Below are 18,315 nucleotides of genomic sequence, written 5' to 3' on the forward strand. Positions count from 1 at the left end.
TATTATTTCATTGAACGTACGTCTAAGCTTCATCATGGAAATGTTTGCTGCGAATGCAAAGAGCGATGCCAATTCGTTCGTTTAAAAGATTCAATTTGTTCTCACGCCTATTGACACGACGCCTTGTAATTGTGTCTTTATCGCCTCTATTTGATACCTATCAGAGCGTATGGTATTATCGTCATGTTGTCAAACTCAACAATAAGCATGTCAGATAAAATCGTCAAGCTTAAAAACTTTAATAATTTTCTCAATTGATCGTTCGAACTTTCAAATCGGACGATGAAATAAACGAATAAGAAACATCGTTATATGAGCGAATATTTCATAATGTTTTATTATATTATCAAATTTTTTCGTTTCGATGAAAAGATTTAAGGAGTGAAACAAGATAACGAACGGTATGTTAAAATGAATACTGTTATACGAAATATGTAATAATATTATTATGTGACAATATGAAGATATAAAAATATTTCTGAGCAAAAGCTATAAGAGATAGTTACACAATGAACGCGTTATAAGTTATAAAGGAACCCCTTCAAAAGGGGTTGCAAAGTATATCAGTCGATTGGTATTTTTCTATTAGTTCTTTCTATCAATTAGTCCACATTTCTCGTATTTACGATATTTCGTCAAAATATGCACTTCTACGCACACAGCTTGGTCAAATCTTATCAGAGCAAGCAGACTCGCCTCTTAAGAGTATATCAACATAGCGAGGAGGTTTATGGGTTCTAGCAACACTTCGGAAAATCGAACGCCTTGTCACAAGTTACACATGTTGTACACGCCTAGTGTTGGACGTAAACGATCGCGTACCTATGTATTAACGGCGTATGACTAAGCTATCTGTTATGTGCCACGTTCCTATAATCCGCTTATTCTCCGTTGTCTTAATTGTAATTATTGGCGTGATCGCCTCGTGAAAAATTGAACAGTATATCGCAACGGGTAAAAATAGACGATTACTCGGTTGGAATTTTTTGCCAGCTGGTTTTCCGATTTCGGATTACGTTCTTAAAATGTTTCAAATTTTTTTAATCTCCCGCCAGTATTTCCTTCAACGTTAAAGGTCCAAAAAATTGATCATAATAATGATTAGTTTTATCGTGAGTTCTTATATTTTATTCGTACATAATAATTCAGTTCATAATTATTCAGTAATTAAAGAACGTGTTCGTTACTGAATGCAAAATATCCCTTGCGGCGATTAAACTCTGCATTGAAACACCAACGCCCTATTCTTCGCGCTAAATTAATTTCATTATTATAATTGCTATTTGCTAAATCTCAGATCAAGGAAAAAAGATGACAGTTTTAGTTACAGAAGATTAATATTTACCGTATCTCTTCATTCCAGAAACAAAAGAAAAAAGAATACCTCGATGAAAATACTTTCGCTCTATTGGCTTTGTAGATTGGGTTAAATCCACCCTGTCCCTCCCGGTTTTCTTTAACAAAGTCTATTCCGATTGAATAGCCAAAAATTCTACGTTAGCTCTAAAGTGCACACGAGATATCAACCAGAATACAGCAAATGGATGGCAAACAACTAGGGTTTCGAGGACACGGTTGAATGAATCGCGCGTATCGTTGTGAACACGCGGTTCATAGCACGTGCATCATTGTAGCGTGTCAAGTAACGTAGAAACGAAGTAATTTGGTCGAACGTTTGGTACGAATTCCGAAACGAACGTTTACGAGTCGGCATTAAAAACACGGCTGTTATCACACGGGCTCCGTTCGAAATTTCGCCTTGGATAATCGCGAAAGAACAGCTGCTTGAGCGAATCTCTCTCTTTTTTTTCTTATCCTCTTCATTTTGCTTTCTTTTTTATCTGTTTGATTGGCGAGAAGGGAACAGCGAAGAGTCAAGGTTGACTCGCGTTTTCGAAACCGGATCGAGTATGCTAATGTAACAGTGACATCCGCGTCAGATTCGACCTCTTCCCTTCCTTTCCTTTTTATCACTGGCGAGTCTTATCTCTCGTCGCGGTCATATTTAATTATAGCAAAGTTTACTTCATTTATGAATGCTACAGTCAGTGGAAGGGCAGATGTCTTTAATTTATTTCTGTCTCGTGGATAATTGATTGAGAAACTTTCGAATTTTTTGAAGATTAAGATTCTTCTCTTACGTAAAGTGCGTTTATGGTTGAAGTAACAGCGGTCCTTTATATCTTAATGATGCTCCTTAAGATAGCGAGTAAAATACTAAAGGAAATTGTCCTCCTTATAAGATTTAATTTTTCTCGGTTTTCCGATTATTATTTCACTTGATATTCAAATACTAGGTATTTTAAGGATTAAAAAATAGGTATTAAATATATAAAGTTTCGAAAAGTTCAATGACGACCATTAATGCTAATTATGACAATCTGCATTCCCAGAATATTTAAGAGGATAGCAAAAATACATATTTAATTCTAAAACTGAATAAAAACGCGGTCTTTGTATAGTATAGGATCATTTGCCGGCATTCGTCGGATTTTTAAATTGCCTGTATAAAATCTGTAAATATTTATTTTCGTATACTTCCATGGCCTTTATTCTTGAAATGACTCAGGGCCTTCTCTCAATCGACCATAAGAATAATTTGCGGTTATATATCATTGCCATACACGTTCGCTTCTTTGTCGGCGGCATTCGTCGAAAAGACGTCTGACTTTACGATATTCGACGTGATTCGCAGAATGATAATTGATAGTTTCCTACTCGTGGCTCGAGCAAGCTCAATTTCCCTCTTGCTCGAGATTACGAACGCTAGAAAATTGTTCTCGGGTGCTCGAGTTTCTTCAGTTCCCTGAAAACGATTTGTTACTTCCCGTTATCTGATACTGGCTGAATTCTGTCCCTCGGTCGGGACGGCCACTAGGTTTGCAAACATCATAGGTCGGACCGCAGTAATCCTAAGGCACAGTTATCATCGTCAGGGAGGATAACGTGCCCTCAATGCAGTGGCCTTTAGGCCGAGTCATCAAGCTTTATCTAGACGTCGACGATATAACGTCAATTCACATCAGAGATCAGGCCACACACCACGGACAGGATGGCACCCAGATATCTGCATATCCTTGGCGCGCACCCTCAATAGTCTTAAGTGCCCACCAGGGGCCTTGGCATTTTCATAGTTAAGGTCCTTCGGACCAAGCGAGTATTTCCTGTCTTAGATTTCCCTTTACGTTTATTGTCTACCATGTGTTAGCTTAGAAAGTTGGTTTTCTCCACATCTGGTATGTTCCGTTGGCAACTTTCTCGCGAGGGCGGCTAAAACCCTTCCTGGTCCACTAACCGTCTTATTATTCAATCGGAGACGGTGTCTACTGCCCTCACTTCCTTAACTAAAATTGTCATCAACAAATCCGATAGTCCCGTGTCCTTAGACACACCCACCCCTAGCTTTCCTCAGACACAGTATCGTCAGTAAAACTTCACTTATTCTGTATCCTTAGAATAGTCAACATATCCATATCGGTCTCTACCCTTATAAGTCGCGTACTTAATGTATTGTTGTAACTAAGTCTTACATAACGTGGTTGGAGTGAATTGTGATTTATGCTAATTCAGTGTGTGTTATATTGTGATTGGTGAATTCACAATAAAGGTTGATTAAAACAAAGTTAATTGTTGTGTTACGACTCAACTATATTTTATTTTCACCAACCAACCCTAAAAATTACGTGACAACGACATCATCTGGACGGCCACGGTTAAGACAGCAACCAGCATCTTGGATCGAGGTGTCAAACATCTCGATCCCAAACCAACCCGTTCCAGTAGAACCAATCGAGGGGGAGTTTAATGGAAAATCTAATTAACTCTGTATTCACAATATCTTGGTCCGTACCCTCTCAACGGGGGGAGGATGTTACGTCCCGTTATCTGGTAAGAGTTGAATTCCATCCCTCGGTCGGGACAGCCACTAGCGATGCAAACATCATAAGTCCGACCGCAATAATCCTAATTCACACGGTCATAAACTAAATATCGTTTTTTACTTTAACTTCAGGGCCCTCAATTGCTGCAACATAGAAGTCAAATCGAGAAATTCCTTAGGGTTATTGTTGTCCGATCTATGATGTTTGCATCGCTAGTGGCTGTCCCGGCCGAGGGATGGAATTCAGCTCCTACCAGATGACGGGACGTAACACGATTTTACCTGGCAGTTTCGTAGGGGGTTGTGGTCGTTCGAAATTAGCCGATGGAATTGCTCTCATGCTACGTGGCCAAATTCAGAATGTGATTATGGCTAAAGTGCATTATGGTTGAAAGAGTGTCTATGGTAGAACATATTTTAGATGGAATACTCCTAACGAATTTATTTCGTATTTGTAGCAAATATATTAGGAAGTTGGTATTATTAGTTAAAAATGTCAAATATATTTACATATATCGTTATTATTCGGAGGAATTAGGAAATACTGTCTTTTTTCTAACTGTTTCACGTCCAGTGACATGGACGTGTTGTTAGCTGCAGGCCAAGTGTTTAGTGTCCGGTGACACGACGTTGGTGTTAGTGTTGGTGTGATCCTTTACGTGAAACCTACGAACTTGAAATATTTTACCAAAAAACGTCGGTTACTGGTTAGAGCTGCTAGTAAATTTATGCGGATGAGAAAATGTTGAACAACTCAGGATATTTGAATGGTGTTAAAAGATAATGATTTACAGTTGTTTAATTTTCGATAAAAAATGTTACAAGCGTATTTTTCTTAATAATGAACCAAGTAGATGAAACAATATATAAAATTCGTATTTATCTAGAAGATTTTTTTTTATTTCCAAGTTCTTGTGATATAATAGTGCAGTAATCTATAATAATGTGTTCTAATGTTCAAGAATAACAATTCTCTCAAGCGGTTTGTTATTTCTAACAATAAACCTTCTTCCAAAATTCTTAATTGCGAAATAAATTATTTTCCGGAATAATTCTATTTTATTCACGAGCATAGAGAACTCTCTAACCTTCTACATTCGTTAAACGCCTGACTGACGAACTTGTGTACAAACAGTTCTGTTAATGCTTACATCTTGCGGTGAGTAACATGACGTATTAACATCCATGACCTTATATTACGTATTTATCGAGCGAGATTGGCTACGAGTCTTCGTAGGGAGTCTCCGTTAGAACCAATGCAATCTGCGGATTTAATTTGCTGATTCTAGACGCGCAATCGATTCTTCGTAGTTATCTATCAAAGGAATCGTTTCATTAGGCGAATCTTTTTTGTAAATGGCCTTACGTAAAAAGAAATATCACAAAAGAACTTGCTTTAAAAATTAGAATATTCTGACTCACAGACGGATTTACATTTTCGTTGTTTATTTTAATTTGTAATAATAAATTGTGACATGTAAAGTATCTGATAATTTTTTAGGAAGTTAAAAATAAGTATTGCAAATATATTTTTATTATCAGAGCAGAATAAAGTTATTTTATAAATTATTTCAATGAAATGGTATGTACGTTTAAGAACACAGTATTCGGCTCAAAGTTTTCGAATGATTCGTAAGGCATTCATTGTCCTACGCGTTAAATAAGAAAATAACGTAACAGCCGAGTCATTTGAGCCGCCAAATGATTCATGCTCGCACGAAACGCACTGCAACTTAAAACACACTTCCTGCTACGGAGCGGTCCACCAGCTCCCTTTATGGACTATAGCCACATTGCATAATGCAATCTGAGTGCCTGATCTTTGAGCAGCCATTGCTCGATATTCCAGATAAAATAACGTATATAACGCGTACAAGCGTATATGTACAATTTCTAATCGACAGAACGATCTGCGATAATAATTTATATCAAATTTTCAATTTCCATAAATCTGTCAAGAATCGATAAATCTTTCCGATCAGTTTCTTTCTATCTTGAGGATAGACGATCAATTTATCACGTTGACATTACAAATAATCCGAAGTATATATTTTTTAGACATCTGAAATGTTTTTCTAATTATAAAAGTTCGAATGTGTAGGTATAAATCGTAAATATTAATGTCAATATTTACTGTACTTATAACAATGGAAGTTAATTAAGAATTTGCGTAGAACAAAGATTCAGCTTCGCCTTAATATAGAATCGATAATCGCAAAGCCAAACATAACGATGCGTTCTCATATTTTCCACTCCTTCAGAAATAAAATTGTAGCTTACGGATCTAGGGATATGTATTTTATCATAGAAACAAAAATATTATTTACGTGAAAGTTAATGAGCACATATTTAATGAAATTATCGAATTACAGTAGGAAAATGTTAGAAACATTTATAAATACCATATATAAAGTATTATATTTTTTCCATGAAAAAATAGATACATATTAAATTATTGAATTATAATAAAAAAAATTCCATAGTCACGTCGACTTACAAAAAAGACAAGTTAATGTAACAGACACGCGACACTCATCAGGCAGAATCCTCGTAGCTCTTTGTTAATTCCTCCCAATTGAGTGCAGAATGCTTGTAAAACTGCTGTTTCCGCGGAGTCCATGTTTTTCAACTTATGAATCACACAGATATCGTTATACAAGTTTCTTTAGTCACGTTTCGATTCGAAGCCTGGTTCAAAGTTCGGACGGACAGGAAGCTTTTTCCATCCGCACAGAGTACTTTTTTTTTCGAATCGCGGCTGATCGAGGACAAGTGGTTAATTCAGTGTGCAAGCACGGTGCGCGAAAAATAACGAGGAGCAAGGGGGTTTAAGATTGTGACAGACAACCATACGTTTTTCGTGGCAAGCGGCGACGGGGCGTTTGTTTTATCGAAACGAGGCGTCGCCGCGACGGTTGACGGGCATCGACACTTTTATCGAGCCATGAGGATTTCGCTCAATCGTTTCCACGTTTTAGAGACGTCCTATTGAATCACCTTTCTAGGTTCTATTCTTTTTATTGTTCCCCGATCTATGTGTCTCTCTCATGTTCGACAATTGTAGATAACGACGATGTCCTCGTTTTTCTTTCGATTCTTTTTTCCAAGTGAATCTTTTCGTTCTTTATTACCGACCCTGCTTTTTCTTTTCTTTTTTTGCTAAAAATCGTCCTTCTTTCTGTGAATCATAAAAAGAAAATCCCTCGTGTCTTTTGCATGATTTCTAGGAGACTTCTTTTCCTTTGTTAATGTCCGCAATTTTTATTGTGCTTGTATGTATTGTTTTATCGTTCGCGTTACGATATTGTGTTACTGCTGCGTAACGAATCGGCACGTGGGAAGTTCTAGACACATAGAATGGACTTTGGCGGTCATACATCGTAGATTAGTTTGATAAAATGGGAAAAAATATCGTTCTCAGGCTGTTTTTACGCACGAGAAAAATACGTTTTCTGTCGGCCCTGAACACCAACTTTATCGAGATATTTTAAAATCTCCTCTGTGTTCCAATACCTGATTTATTCCTGTATTACATATATTCACTTTTATGTTACATTAATCTTCTGTAAACAAAATGCTTTCTAATTCTGACAAAATCGATCGCAATATATTGATTGCAACTTTTTCATCCCCAATATCAATACTAATTCAAGTCCAAGGGGGCAAATAATCGTTATAAATAGATTGGATGATATCAGAAGGACATAATACTAATAAGATATAATGTTAAGTAGATAAAATAAAATTTTGCAAGATACTATAGAAGGTTGAGTAATAATAACGCTGCAAATAGCAATTCGTATTAATGCAACGGCATAAAAACAGTTGTGTAAACAATCAGAGGATGTGCAACGAATTTTTTTCCTCGTTCGTCGGTTAATACGGTATTTAAAATGTAAAAAGTCACGAAGTTGGCGAGTGTTTAGAAAATACGTGCGATTTTCAGCAACAGGAAGCGTAATTTCGCCCACGCGGCAGCAACATCCTCTTTAACGAAAATGTTTTCCATCGTTTACTCCTTCGACCTTTAAACATCCAGTAGCCAACTATCATAGGATCGATCATGTTCATGAAAGCTTCTGTTTGATCATTTCCTTCGAAAGCCAATCGATGTGCGTAGGCAAAATGATTGTTGACGTAGTTCAAGAAAGATTTTTAATAAACACGATCCGCGTGCTGGATACGTTTGGCTGATTAAAATAAGCGAAAATGGAATTTCTGTTTTAAAATAGACTACATTTCGAACAAATTTTTCAAAATATACGTAATATTTGTATTAACATTAATGTTACCAGGCCAGGCTAAATGATCGGTTTTAAAATTTAATTTAAGATAGTACATTCCTCGTTATTTCTTTTGTTCATCTAACTTTATTATATATCATTTTTATATTCTCTGATTAATTGGTTTTTCAATTTTTGTTAATATAAAAATTTACATAAAGTTAGACGAACGAAAGAAATAACAATGAATGTAGAATTCTAAATTAAATTTTGAAAGCGTCCATTTGAACGGGGCTGGTAAGGTCAGTGTTAATAACTTTTTTACCTAAATTTCATTCTGATGTTTCAACAATTTTCGATAGATCTCTCTATATTTTCTAATAGTAATAGTTCCTCGATGAGATAAAAAAATAATAGAAGTTTAAAATATAAGTTTAAAGATTAGAAAATTCGTAAATTGAAGCTCATTGGATTTATCGTTGAAGTATATTCATAAATAATAGGTGAACCTCGAGTTTGTAATTTGGAGGTTTGAGTCTGGGTTATAGTTTTGTGTTAGATTATTTTCTATTTCGATTTGCGTTTCGGTAATACGATTGCCCATAAAATTTGTTGGTAAGATACATATGAAGTAGAAGTCGAGAAATATTATGACATCGATTTGGTTTCTCAAAACATTTATAATCTCCCATTCTAAAGAAATATTTTTAAAAATATCTCAAATAAATATCTTTGTAAGGAATCAAAGTCTTCTGTTGCAGTAAATATTTTTATAGCGATTCTCATATCGTTTCTAGATTATTTATTGCCAAAAAGAATATTTACAAAACGTTCTACGTCGATTATTACGTGCATTATACAATACCCAGTTGAAACTTTACAATTGTTTAATAATAATGAATTACGATATATATAAACTTTGGCCTGGAAAGTTATTCCGCAAGAATATCGAACAAGGAAACGTTTACAGAGTTACACAGGATTTTAGGAAAAAATCTTGTCTGTGTCAATATTTTTGTTCATTATCTTATGTATTTCTATTATACAATAGCTAATCACCCTTTGCATCGTCGACTAAGAATCAAAGAACTATTTGAATTTTCTTGTATTACTTTTGATACATTGCTTTATTGCTCGATAACGAGAATCTCGAGAACGGAGCAGCTCGATCGAACTAGACGCAATTTCACATGGAAAATTCACGAACTATGGAAGTAGATAAAAGAGGCCTTCTTTATTCTTCTATCGATGATCGCAAGTTGCACTTTTAACATTTCAATTCGATTTCGATAACAGAGCGTCAAGCGACGCACGTTCTTGTTGTGGCGTCATTCACGTCGTTGGTGGGAATCGAAGCAGTTGCTCATCGGCAGTTGTTGCGTCGTGACTCGCGACCGTAGTTCGAGCCCGTATCGCGATTGACTATCGATCAGTTTTCAAACGACAACGAACCAGGAAAGACTTGTTGTGAATTGTGTTCGAACGCGAATTCTCAGGATACACGGTATATATATCTCCTTGTGCTTGTTTCTTCAATTTATCGTTCTTCGAATGAAATTTTGTCGTTTCAAAGAAGATTCAGTAGAGAAACAACAGAAGAAACAAAAGCGAGCAAATTCGAGACAAGCTGTACTTTAAAGATCGATTTCTTCAAGTTCGAAAATTTGCTGTTGAATTGGAATAAATGACACGATCTTAAATAATCAAGGAATGTGCTCCAGTCACGTATAATATATGGAATACGTAAAATGTATAATATTTTTTGAACATTCAGAATTCGAAAAACGCTTGAAACAACAAAGAAAAGTGCTACTTGCGTCTCATCCGTGGCAATTTTTTTAAAAACGCAAATCGTGAGAGCGAGACAGATAAGAAAAAAGACAAATCTTCGAGGTTCTCGTGTAATTCGATCCGAAGAATCGAGAGAAGCTCGGTAGACGTGAGAGTAGTCAGATGAATCACGAGACGAATTGCACAGGCAGAATCGAAGTGACGGAAGAAGGGGAAGTTCCGCGGACATTCACACGTGGATGCTGTGGCCCGTGTTGGGGGATGACGGGCTAAGCCCAACGTCGCCCCCGGCGACGGCCAGCGTCAAGGGGGTGAACAAACTGGCGCCCTTGCTGCTCTGCGCGCCCTGCAAGCCCAGCAGCCACAGGAAGAACCAGAATTCCACGCAGTGGTACGTGCAGCAGGTAAACACAGACTGGCAACAAATTCATCATTCGTTTGTTTCCTCGTTCAAGCTTCTTTTCTTTCTTCATATTCTCTTTTATTATCATTTTTCCCTTCTATAGTAGTATTTTTGTTTTGTTTTTCTTCTCTTTAGTTGTTCGTTGTTCGTTGTTGTTCGTTATGTTTCTTTGCGTTGCTGTCTGGTTATGATGATTCTCTTGTTTCATTCTATTTCACGTGTAAACATTTCAGATGTTTAAAGGTAATCGAGTAGCGTTAATTTTCAACCGTAGTTCGACCATGCTACGTGACTTCCCGCGTATACACAAGAAAATCCTCTGGTTATAAGTGTTATACGAGCATTGTAGAGATCTAGTTTCAGCGAGGAATTTCGCGTGGTGTGCTCGAACGTGTTTTCAGCTCGCGCTTGATTATTGTAGAAGAGTTGCTTGCAAGAAGTTAGAGAGCCAATGTTAAGATTATGAGTTTTAGAATAGAAATCAAGATTCATTTTTTCGAAAGCATTTGCACGTTTTTACTTTTACAAATAACAAAGAAAAAAAAAATGGTGCTTGTCGTTGTGACAAGTTAAAATAAGAGACAAGAGATTGATAAAATTAATTATTTATATTCGTGCTTCGATTTCAGTGAAGATCGATGTTGATTTTATTAAAATTACTTACGTGCATTTATTATTAATTGCAAAAGCAACAAATTCTGAAATCTGTCGTTCTGACGTATTTTAGTAGCGTTAAAATCGTTTCTAGGTAAAATTATACGTTTGATGCGCTTCGAATAATTCGATGAAACTCCGCGTCATTCAATCACCAGAAATATCGAATGTTTATGTGTCGAACTTACGGCTGAAAATCTGATTCTATTTCGTTAGAAAATGTCGAAACTTCACAGCCTGTTCGTTTACCTTAGTAATGCGATTCCGTTGTTCCATTGTTAAATGACTTAGATAATTTTCGCTCGTGTCCGATAAATCATGCGAAAGTTTGCTCGAACGGATTCCTCGAGTTCCGATTTCGATTCTTCGATAAATTCGGAAAATTTTAGTATTCCGATTGATCATTCGATTTCAGTTATTCGTGTTATCGCAGTTATGGCTATTAAGCCAGAATGTATTGCATTATACGTGTGTTTAATATATAATATAATATAGAATATAATATCTAATATAGAATATTCGCGAGTATAGTAAATTTAAAAAAAGAATACCTATTCACGATAAGGAATTCTATTTTTGGAAGTATATTTGATGATTTTAGCAGTCTTGTATAAATACCGCATAATCTGAAATGTCATTGCAACACGATTACGATATAATGATAAGCTATCGGAAGAAATTGCTTTCGCACGTAGAATTTGTTTGGTATTTCTGTGATTCGTAAGTGTGTCACCTACGTTTATTGTGCATGCCTAAACGTTTGTTGTATATATAGTACTGACCTCCTCGTGCATGAGAACGAGAAAAAAGCATCGTGTATCGTTGCTGTTTCACCATAATGAATTGTCAAATGAATACGTCAAATGAATTTAATGAATCAGGTGTTGCATCATAAATGTTTCAACTAGATTGGTATACCACACAAGGAAATTCCCATCTTTTTATATCGATTTTCCTCGGATAAGTTTATCGATATATTTTAATGTGACTTAATCATGGGATCGCCCCAATGAGACTACTTTTTTTATTCGTACTAATATATCATTAATATACAATACAAATGATGATGCCAAAGCCTAGTGAGGCTTTGAAACTCACAAAAATGTTACAGTTCGATCAATTCTTTATTTGGAAACATTTGAAAGGAACAGGTAACGTTGCAAGAATTCACTTTTCAAAGCGAGAAACTTACACAGTTACAGCTATTGTGTGTAGAAAAAGGTTATTCAAGAAAAAAGGGCAAGACGGAGAAAGTGTGGTTCACAAAAGGCAAACTTACAATGTTAGAATTAACCTGAAGACGAGAACCATTGTGCTGCGTATTCAGCCAGGTATATGAAACACTAAATTACTTCGTTTACATTCGCTGTAATTTCTTCAAGGAAAAGAATAATTTTTCCATTGTTTGCCTTTATCCAATGACAATAACTTTTCCATTACTTTATAACGCTCTTGTTATCAAACTTTTTTCTCTCACATATCAATCGAATATTGTTTTTACGTCGTTCAGTACATTTACCACGCACTGTATATATTCTAGACTGAAACGATTCCAAGTAAAATATTTTCCCTGTATGGGAGTCGAAGAAACAAACGAGGTCGTACAAGTGCAACTAACACCAGAAAAATGTCGTAATTAATCATAATTTTTTTCCTAAGATATATACAGAGGGACATTTTTTTCGTAGTACGCGGTGTTTTCCCATGTATTAATGATTTAGTTTCTCTATTCGCGGGAGTTTTATTTAAATACTCGCATGCTTGTTGATAAATGTGCATACGTGGAAGTGGTTAAATCGGATAATCAGGGTCAGAGTGTCATCGGAACTGTATCGTTGTCGTTAATGACCAGGATGTACGGCATGCAAATAAAGACGATAACGTATGGTTACATTGACCTAATCAACGATGAATAAACCGACGAGGATCTCTTTTCATCCACGTACATATCATTCAGGGGAGGATAATTGGACGATAATTAAAAGCAAATAATGAGTTGTCCATCAGGGAAATTGGTTTTCGTTCATGCAACCAGCTGTAGAAATTATTAAAATGGCCATTTCATTTGGCACGTGATGCGGCACGTTTCGTAGATATGGTAAAATTTTCCCTTCCTAATATCACCTAGTTTTTTTTACGTCGATCGATCGACTTTTAACCGGTTTAATGAACGGTACTTTCCTATTTTACGTCAATTCTTCGTTATTTTTTAGTTCGCACGTGCCGTGCGTTGAATTATGTGTGCGAGAAACAACAAATGTTTCGTTTGCATGATTTAAAAGTTTTCATTTCGTCTTACACTGGATAAGCTTCGATTAGTTTTCTGTATGCTTTTACGGTTATGGAATAGGAAAATGTCGATACGTTGGGTTGACATTTTTTTTATCTGCGGTTGACTCATAGATAGAGCCGACGATTTGAGTAGTCGACGATAGAATTATGTCATGATCAAACAGACGATACGAGACTTTAATATCAATGTGTGTGTATATGTATATATATATGCTGGAGTAAACTAATGTTACAGCAAATATATAATGTACACATATCGAATATTTAGGAGTAATCGGAATTATTGCATAGTCACTGGATTTAAATAGGGAACTTTAGTGAGAAATGCTAACGTAAAGTCATTCGTTGTACTACTTTAACTGTAGTTTTGCTGTCTGTTTTCTTTAAACGTAGTGATCTTCGTCTGTCGTAGAAATTGGGTTACGTAAGTAAGTATATGTATGTACAAAGAGAACGGGAACGCGAAGTGATTAAAGGTACTTTGACACCTTATTTACCGGTACATGAGTCATCCTCGCTGCTCGTTTAATTGCTTATCTGGGATCGTACCTTACGTACCGACCTACGGAGCCGTGTAATTATGCGTTGCCTGACCGGAAACCGGCAGCAGTTTGTACTTAATCGAATTCCCTTGAGAAGCAAAAAAATTTTCTTTGTTTATGAAACCTTCTGAGCAACGTGTTCGCCAGACACGCGTTACACTTTCGATCTGTTCGCAGTTGTGGCTCATTACGTAGCTTATTCATGATCTTTGTCGTGTCTGACACAAGAACTTATCGTAAAATGATCTTTTATAATGAAATAACTATAGTCTGCAATTTCGCAATGTTTATCTATTTTTGTGTCTATCGTCTTGAAGAATCTAAACTGTCTTTAGTAAATTCTCTGATCGTGGGCCACGTGAAACTATAACAAAATTCTGCGAACGACGCTGTTATTGCACTTTGTACAAAGAACATTTTTCTTTTTTTATAGTAAAGTTTTATATAATACGAACTTTGTATAATTTGTCGTAAGTGTTCTAACACTTCCAATACAAAAGGGAGCATACGATCGGCTTTAAAAGTAGTCGATTTGACTAGTCAATTCTCTCATTTAATCTTAACAAATTACAATTCATATAGATACAATCATAATTCCTTACCATCGAGTAGCTAACTCTCCTAACTCTCGATCAAAGAAATCCAGCGAGTTATCAACAGTTAACATGTCTGTGTATGTGTCCTTCGAATTTAATGAAGAAAGAATAGGCTCAGAGACTGGAATCGTCGACCCTGATCTCCCTTTGGAGAAGTTTCGGCACTGTTAACACGTTTGAGTGCATTGTGTTCTTTATTGAGGTGTTTCAGAGTACACACACTGAGCATACGCGAGTGGCTTTTGTGGCGGGCATCAACAAAGCTCCGCTTTATCAACGCTCGTTCTTTGAACTTCCGGCACGTCTTGGTACCCACGCGACATTTTTCTCACTCGACGCAACCCCTTCTTCTTTCTCTTCGATCACTCGTATTGTCTCTTAGTCAAAAGTCTCCTCGACGGTGAATCATTCATTTTAAAATAGCGTGTTGAAAACGTGGAAGACACCTCGCTAGGTTATTGTTACCAAACGGAAATCCGTGAATTATAGAGGATTTCTGATTAGTCAGTAGCTACGCTTGGTAGAGAAACCAATGGAGGAAATCGAATGTTTACATCGGATCGAAAATAAAATTGGGTCAGTCAGGTTATTTTAATCGTGTGGTGCAAGTACGATACGACGTAAAAGTGTTAGGATTAATATAAAACTATTCGCGACTTGCAGACTTAGAATTTATCGAAATAAAAGTATCTGAGATCTTTTGCGGAATAAATTACTGATTAATAATTACACTGCGAGTTTTTATGCAAATTTATACTCCTGCTATAAGCGCAATTAGAGAAGTGGAATCTAGGTAGAGATTAGTCCCACCTTCTGAATATTACAGTGAGTAAAAAATTATAGCAAGCGAATTGTCAAGATGATTTATTATCACACATGCGATACAGACACAACAGTTTTTTATACCGAGTGTTAAAAAATATTCCTGAACCAGATCTGGACTTTAAATAGCGTTAAATTGTGTTCTACCGCAATACCACAAGGAAATATTTCCTAAAACGTATGATTGTTTTCATCATTACGGAATCACTATCGTATGTTTTTGTCGGAAGACTTTTGCGGAGTACTGTATACGAAGTCAAAAATAAAGTAACCGCGGGCGAAAGTAAAAATGCACGGAATGCTCAGCCCACGGGATGATTCGTGACGATAGTGCAGGGTGTAACGTGCACGCAGAAACTCCGGAGGATTAGATCATCGCGTGAATTTATCTAACAGGCTTTGGAAAATTGTTGCTCGAAGCGTTGCGAAACCGTTTAGCAGAATGACTGTTATCTGCTCCTTGGCGGCCACGGCTGTCTCTCTCTCTCTCTCTCTCTCTCTCTCTCTCTCTCTCTCGATCCGTTCCTTTTATTGCCTCGCAGGTTTCTAATACTCGTACCCAATAATTATAGATCTTATTTATAGCGTTAGAACGTTCCTTCGTAATTCTTTCAGATCGCAGATTACGTTTATTGCCTGCCTGCCTCCAAACTAAATCGAATCCTGCCCCTTTATGTACAGATATCCTCTGCTCTCCCTTTCTTCGTTATTTCTTATGGTTTTTCGAGCGTTAAATTTTACATTCACTCATGGCGATTATAAGATAACGAGATAAGAATTATATCCTCATTTTGATGATTATTGCCTAGGAATAACACAGGTTTGTGATAGACAAAGTGTTTCTAGTTTCTGTTTCATATCTTCGTAAACGTTTATGATTTATCGAATAAAAATATAATGAAGGCATGTAATACGATACAGGTCTGTAATAAATCAAAAACTCTAAGATCCTTAATAGATGCACCTTAGTAGGTTACCAACTGAACAATACATCACGACCTTAAGATACCTACAGTTAAAGAAGAAATATCCAAATTCAGTAATAGATATAACATAAGAATTAACAACCATTAAAACCCACTAGTTGCTCAATTATTTGACACGACGGATCAGATCCGCAGGTAAAAAGACATTACTCTCTAGATTTAAACATTAGATTCAGCTAGAATTAAACATACGATAATCATTTATTATTATTCACGTTGTAGTACCACGCTAGAATAATTTACTTATAATTCTCAATGAAAATTGATTGTAAACTACTTCCAAATAAAAAAAAAGAGAAAGGTCTATAATAGATAATTTCTTCGTTATTTCCTATATCTTCGTAAATTTGTACAATGTACTGGCTAGAAATAATATAGATTGAAAATACACCAATTTTTCTGACCTTCCTTTCACGTCTTCATAAATTTTGTTCTAAAAATCCATAATTAAAGATCGTTCCATTAATCGGTATTCTAATAATCGAAATTTTATTGTACGTAGAAGTCTGAACAAATTCATATCTGACATCTAGATCTTCGCGTATGTTCAAATTTGCACAAGCATTCGCAATCAGTTAATAACTATGAAGCAATTTGCACGAGAAATCCTTGCTTCAAATAGAGTGACGTGCCATTTCACAGAATCTAATTTGACAGATCGATGGCAAAACCGTCACTGCTGTGCACGGCGACCCTGTCTGATTCACGGTTGGAATATTCCAACGGGTTTCTCGAATCGTGACTTTAACATCGATGTTTGCGCGGGTTGGAAAGGTGGAGGCGGAGGTTAGCATCGCGATAGTCGGGGTGGATTTCCATGTATCGATCGCACCACAAACCATTCCTCTTCTCGTGGTAATCCGATGTTAAGCTTTTTATAGGCCGACGCTGGAATAATAGAGGAGGTTGTGGTGGTTTGTACACACGTCGCTTTTGGTACCGTCTTAGCACTGATGGTTCACTTTGCCACGTACACGGCTCCAACAACGTCTTTTGTGATGGAAGCTTCTGCGAAATCAAAGGGGAGGAGTTGAACGAACGAAGAAGGCGGTCGAATTATTTGGAACGTTAACGAGGAGGATGTTCCAGGCTTAATAGGGTTCGTTCGATTGACACGTTCATCTCACAGAGGTTGCTTGTGCGAGTAACTACGTTGTAGATATAAAAAGACGTGCAACTTGTTTCTTTCTTCGATATCTCTCACTGTTCTCTGTACAATATCTGTTTTCGAGATGATACACGAGAAAGAGAAGTTCGCATCTTTTCATCAGGGAAGCCAAGGTTCGATAACTTCAAACCACAAGAAAGCAAAAATCAGGCGCAATCTCCTACGGTTGTTTAGCTGCGGTTACACCGAAATTGTAGAAATCTTCGGAGTAGACGCAGACAGATTTCTATTCGGCAGAATTTTCTGACGAACAATGGACAGTTGACGTGTTCCAAGGAGGCGTCTCCAAGGACGAAGAGAGGGAGGGGGGCTGTATAAGGACCTTAAGTCACGCTCGGGTTCTCCCTGTAGGCCTCTAATTGCCGGTTCGTTCCGGAACGTAAGCCACATTTTTTCAACAGAGTTTTACTTGCATCTAGACTCCGCTGTTCCAGAACTCGTCATAATCGAGAAACGTAGCCAGTTTTCTTCGGGACCGTAGCCAGTTTCAGGTCATCTTTTTTGTCGTCATCCTTACCTATACCTTGTCGTTTACCTTTTATTATCTAACTGGATTCTCGTGCCTTGGAAAACATTTTTGTTCAAATTTTTTTGACCGTCACTAACAGAACAATCGACTCTCTAATTCATAGATCTAAATGCTATAATCTGTGGTTTAGATCGTTCAATTGAGAGAAAATTAATTTATTTTCTTTGAAATGTAAGAATATAGAAATAGAAAAGTAAGAAATAAAAAAGAAAAGAACTACTGAACTATTGACTAGGCTATACTTAAATCTTCTTCTTGAAATCCTCTGCTCTTTTGATCGTCCATCGAATCGTCAACAATAAAAGCTTCCGCGTACGATTAGCAATCAATAGATAGGAGTAGTGCAGCACTACTTCCATTCTTCACGTAGAAACGCTTTCCTTTTGTAGTTCCATCGATCCAATGGCTGTACATTGTATGCATATGTCG

At 36.6% G+C, this 18,315-nt stretch overlaps 1 protein-coding gene across 5 annotated transcripts in view; it reads left to right on the plus strand.

Moving 5' to 3' along the window:
- LOC126863722 (ral guanine nucleotide dissociation stimulator) overlaps nucleotides 1-18,315 on the plus strand; it is a 43,633-nt gene that overhangs the window by 17,606 nt on the left and 7,712 nt on the right. For 2 of the 5 annotated variants that reach the window (XM_050614170.1, XM_050614172.1), the window contains exon 2: nucleotides 10,086-10,298. The exons of 1 other annotated variant lie outside the window; for it this stretch is intronic. In XM_050614170.1, coding sequence (XP_050470127.1) covers nucleotides 10,086-10,298 — 213 coding nt within the window. Of the gene's footprint in view, nucleotides 1-10,081; nucleotides 10,299-18,315 lie in introns of all 5 variants that reach the window. 2 more of the 5 variants (XM_050614171.1, XM_050614169.1) reach the window with 1 other exon arrangement.

Source organism: Bombus huntii, chromosome 3 (assembly GCF_024542735.1).
Source record: "Bombus huntii isolate Logan2020A chromosome 3, iyBomHunt1.1, whole genome shotgun sequence".
Taxonomy (NCBI): Eukaryota; Metazoa; Arthropoda; class Insecta; order Hymenoptera; family Apidae; genus Bombus; species Bombus huntii.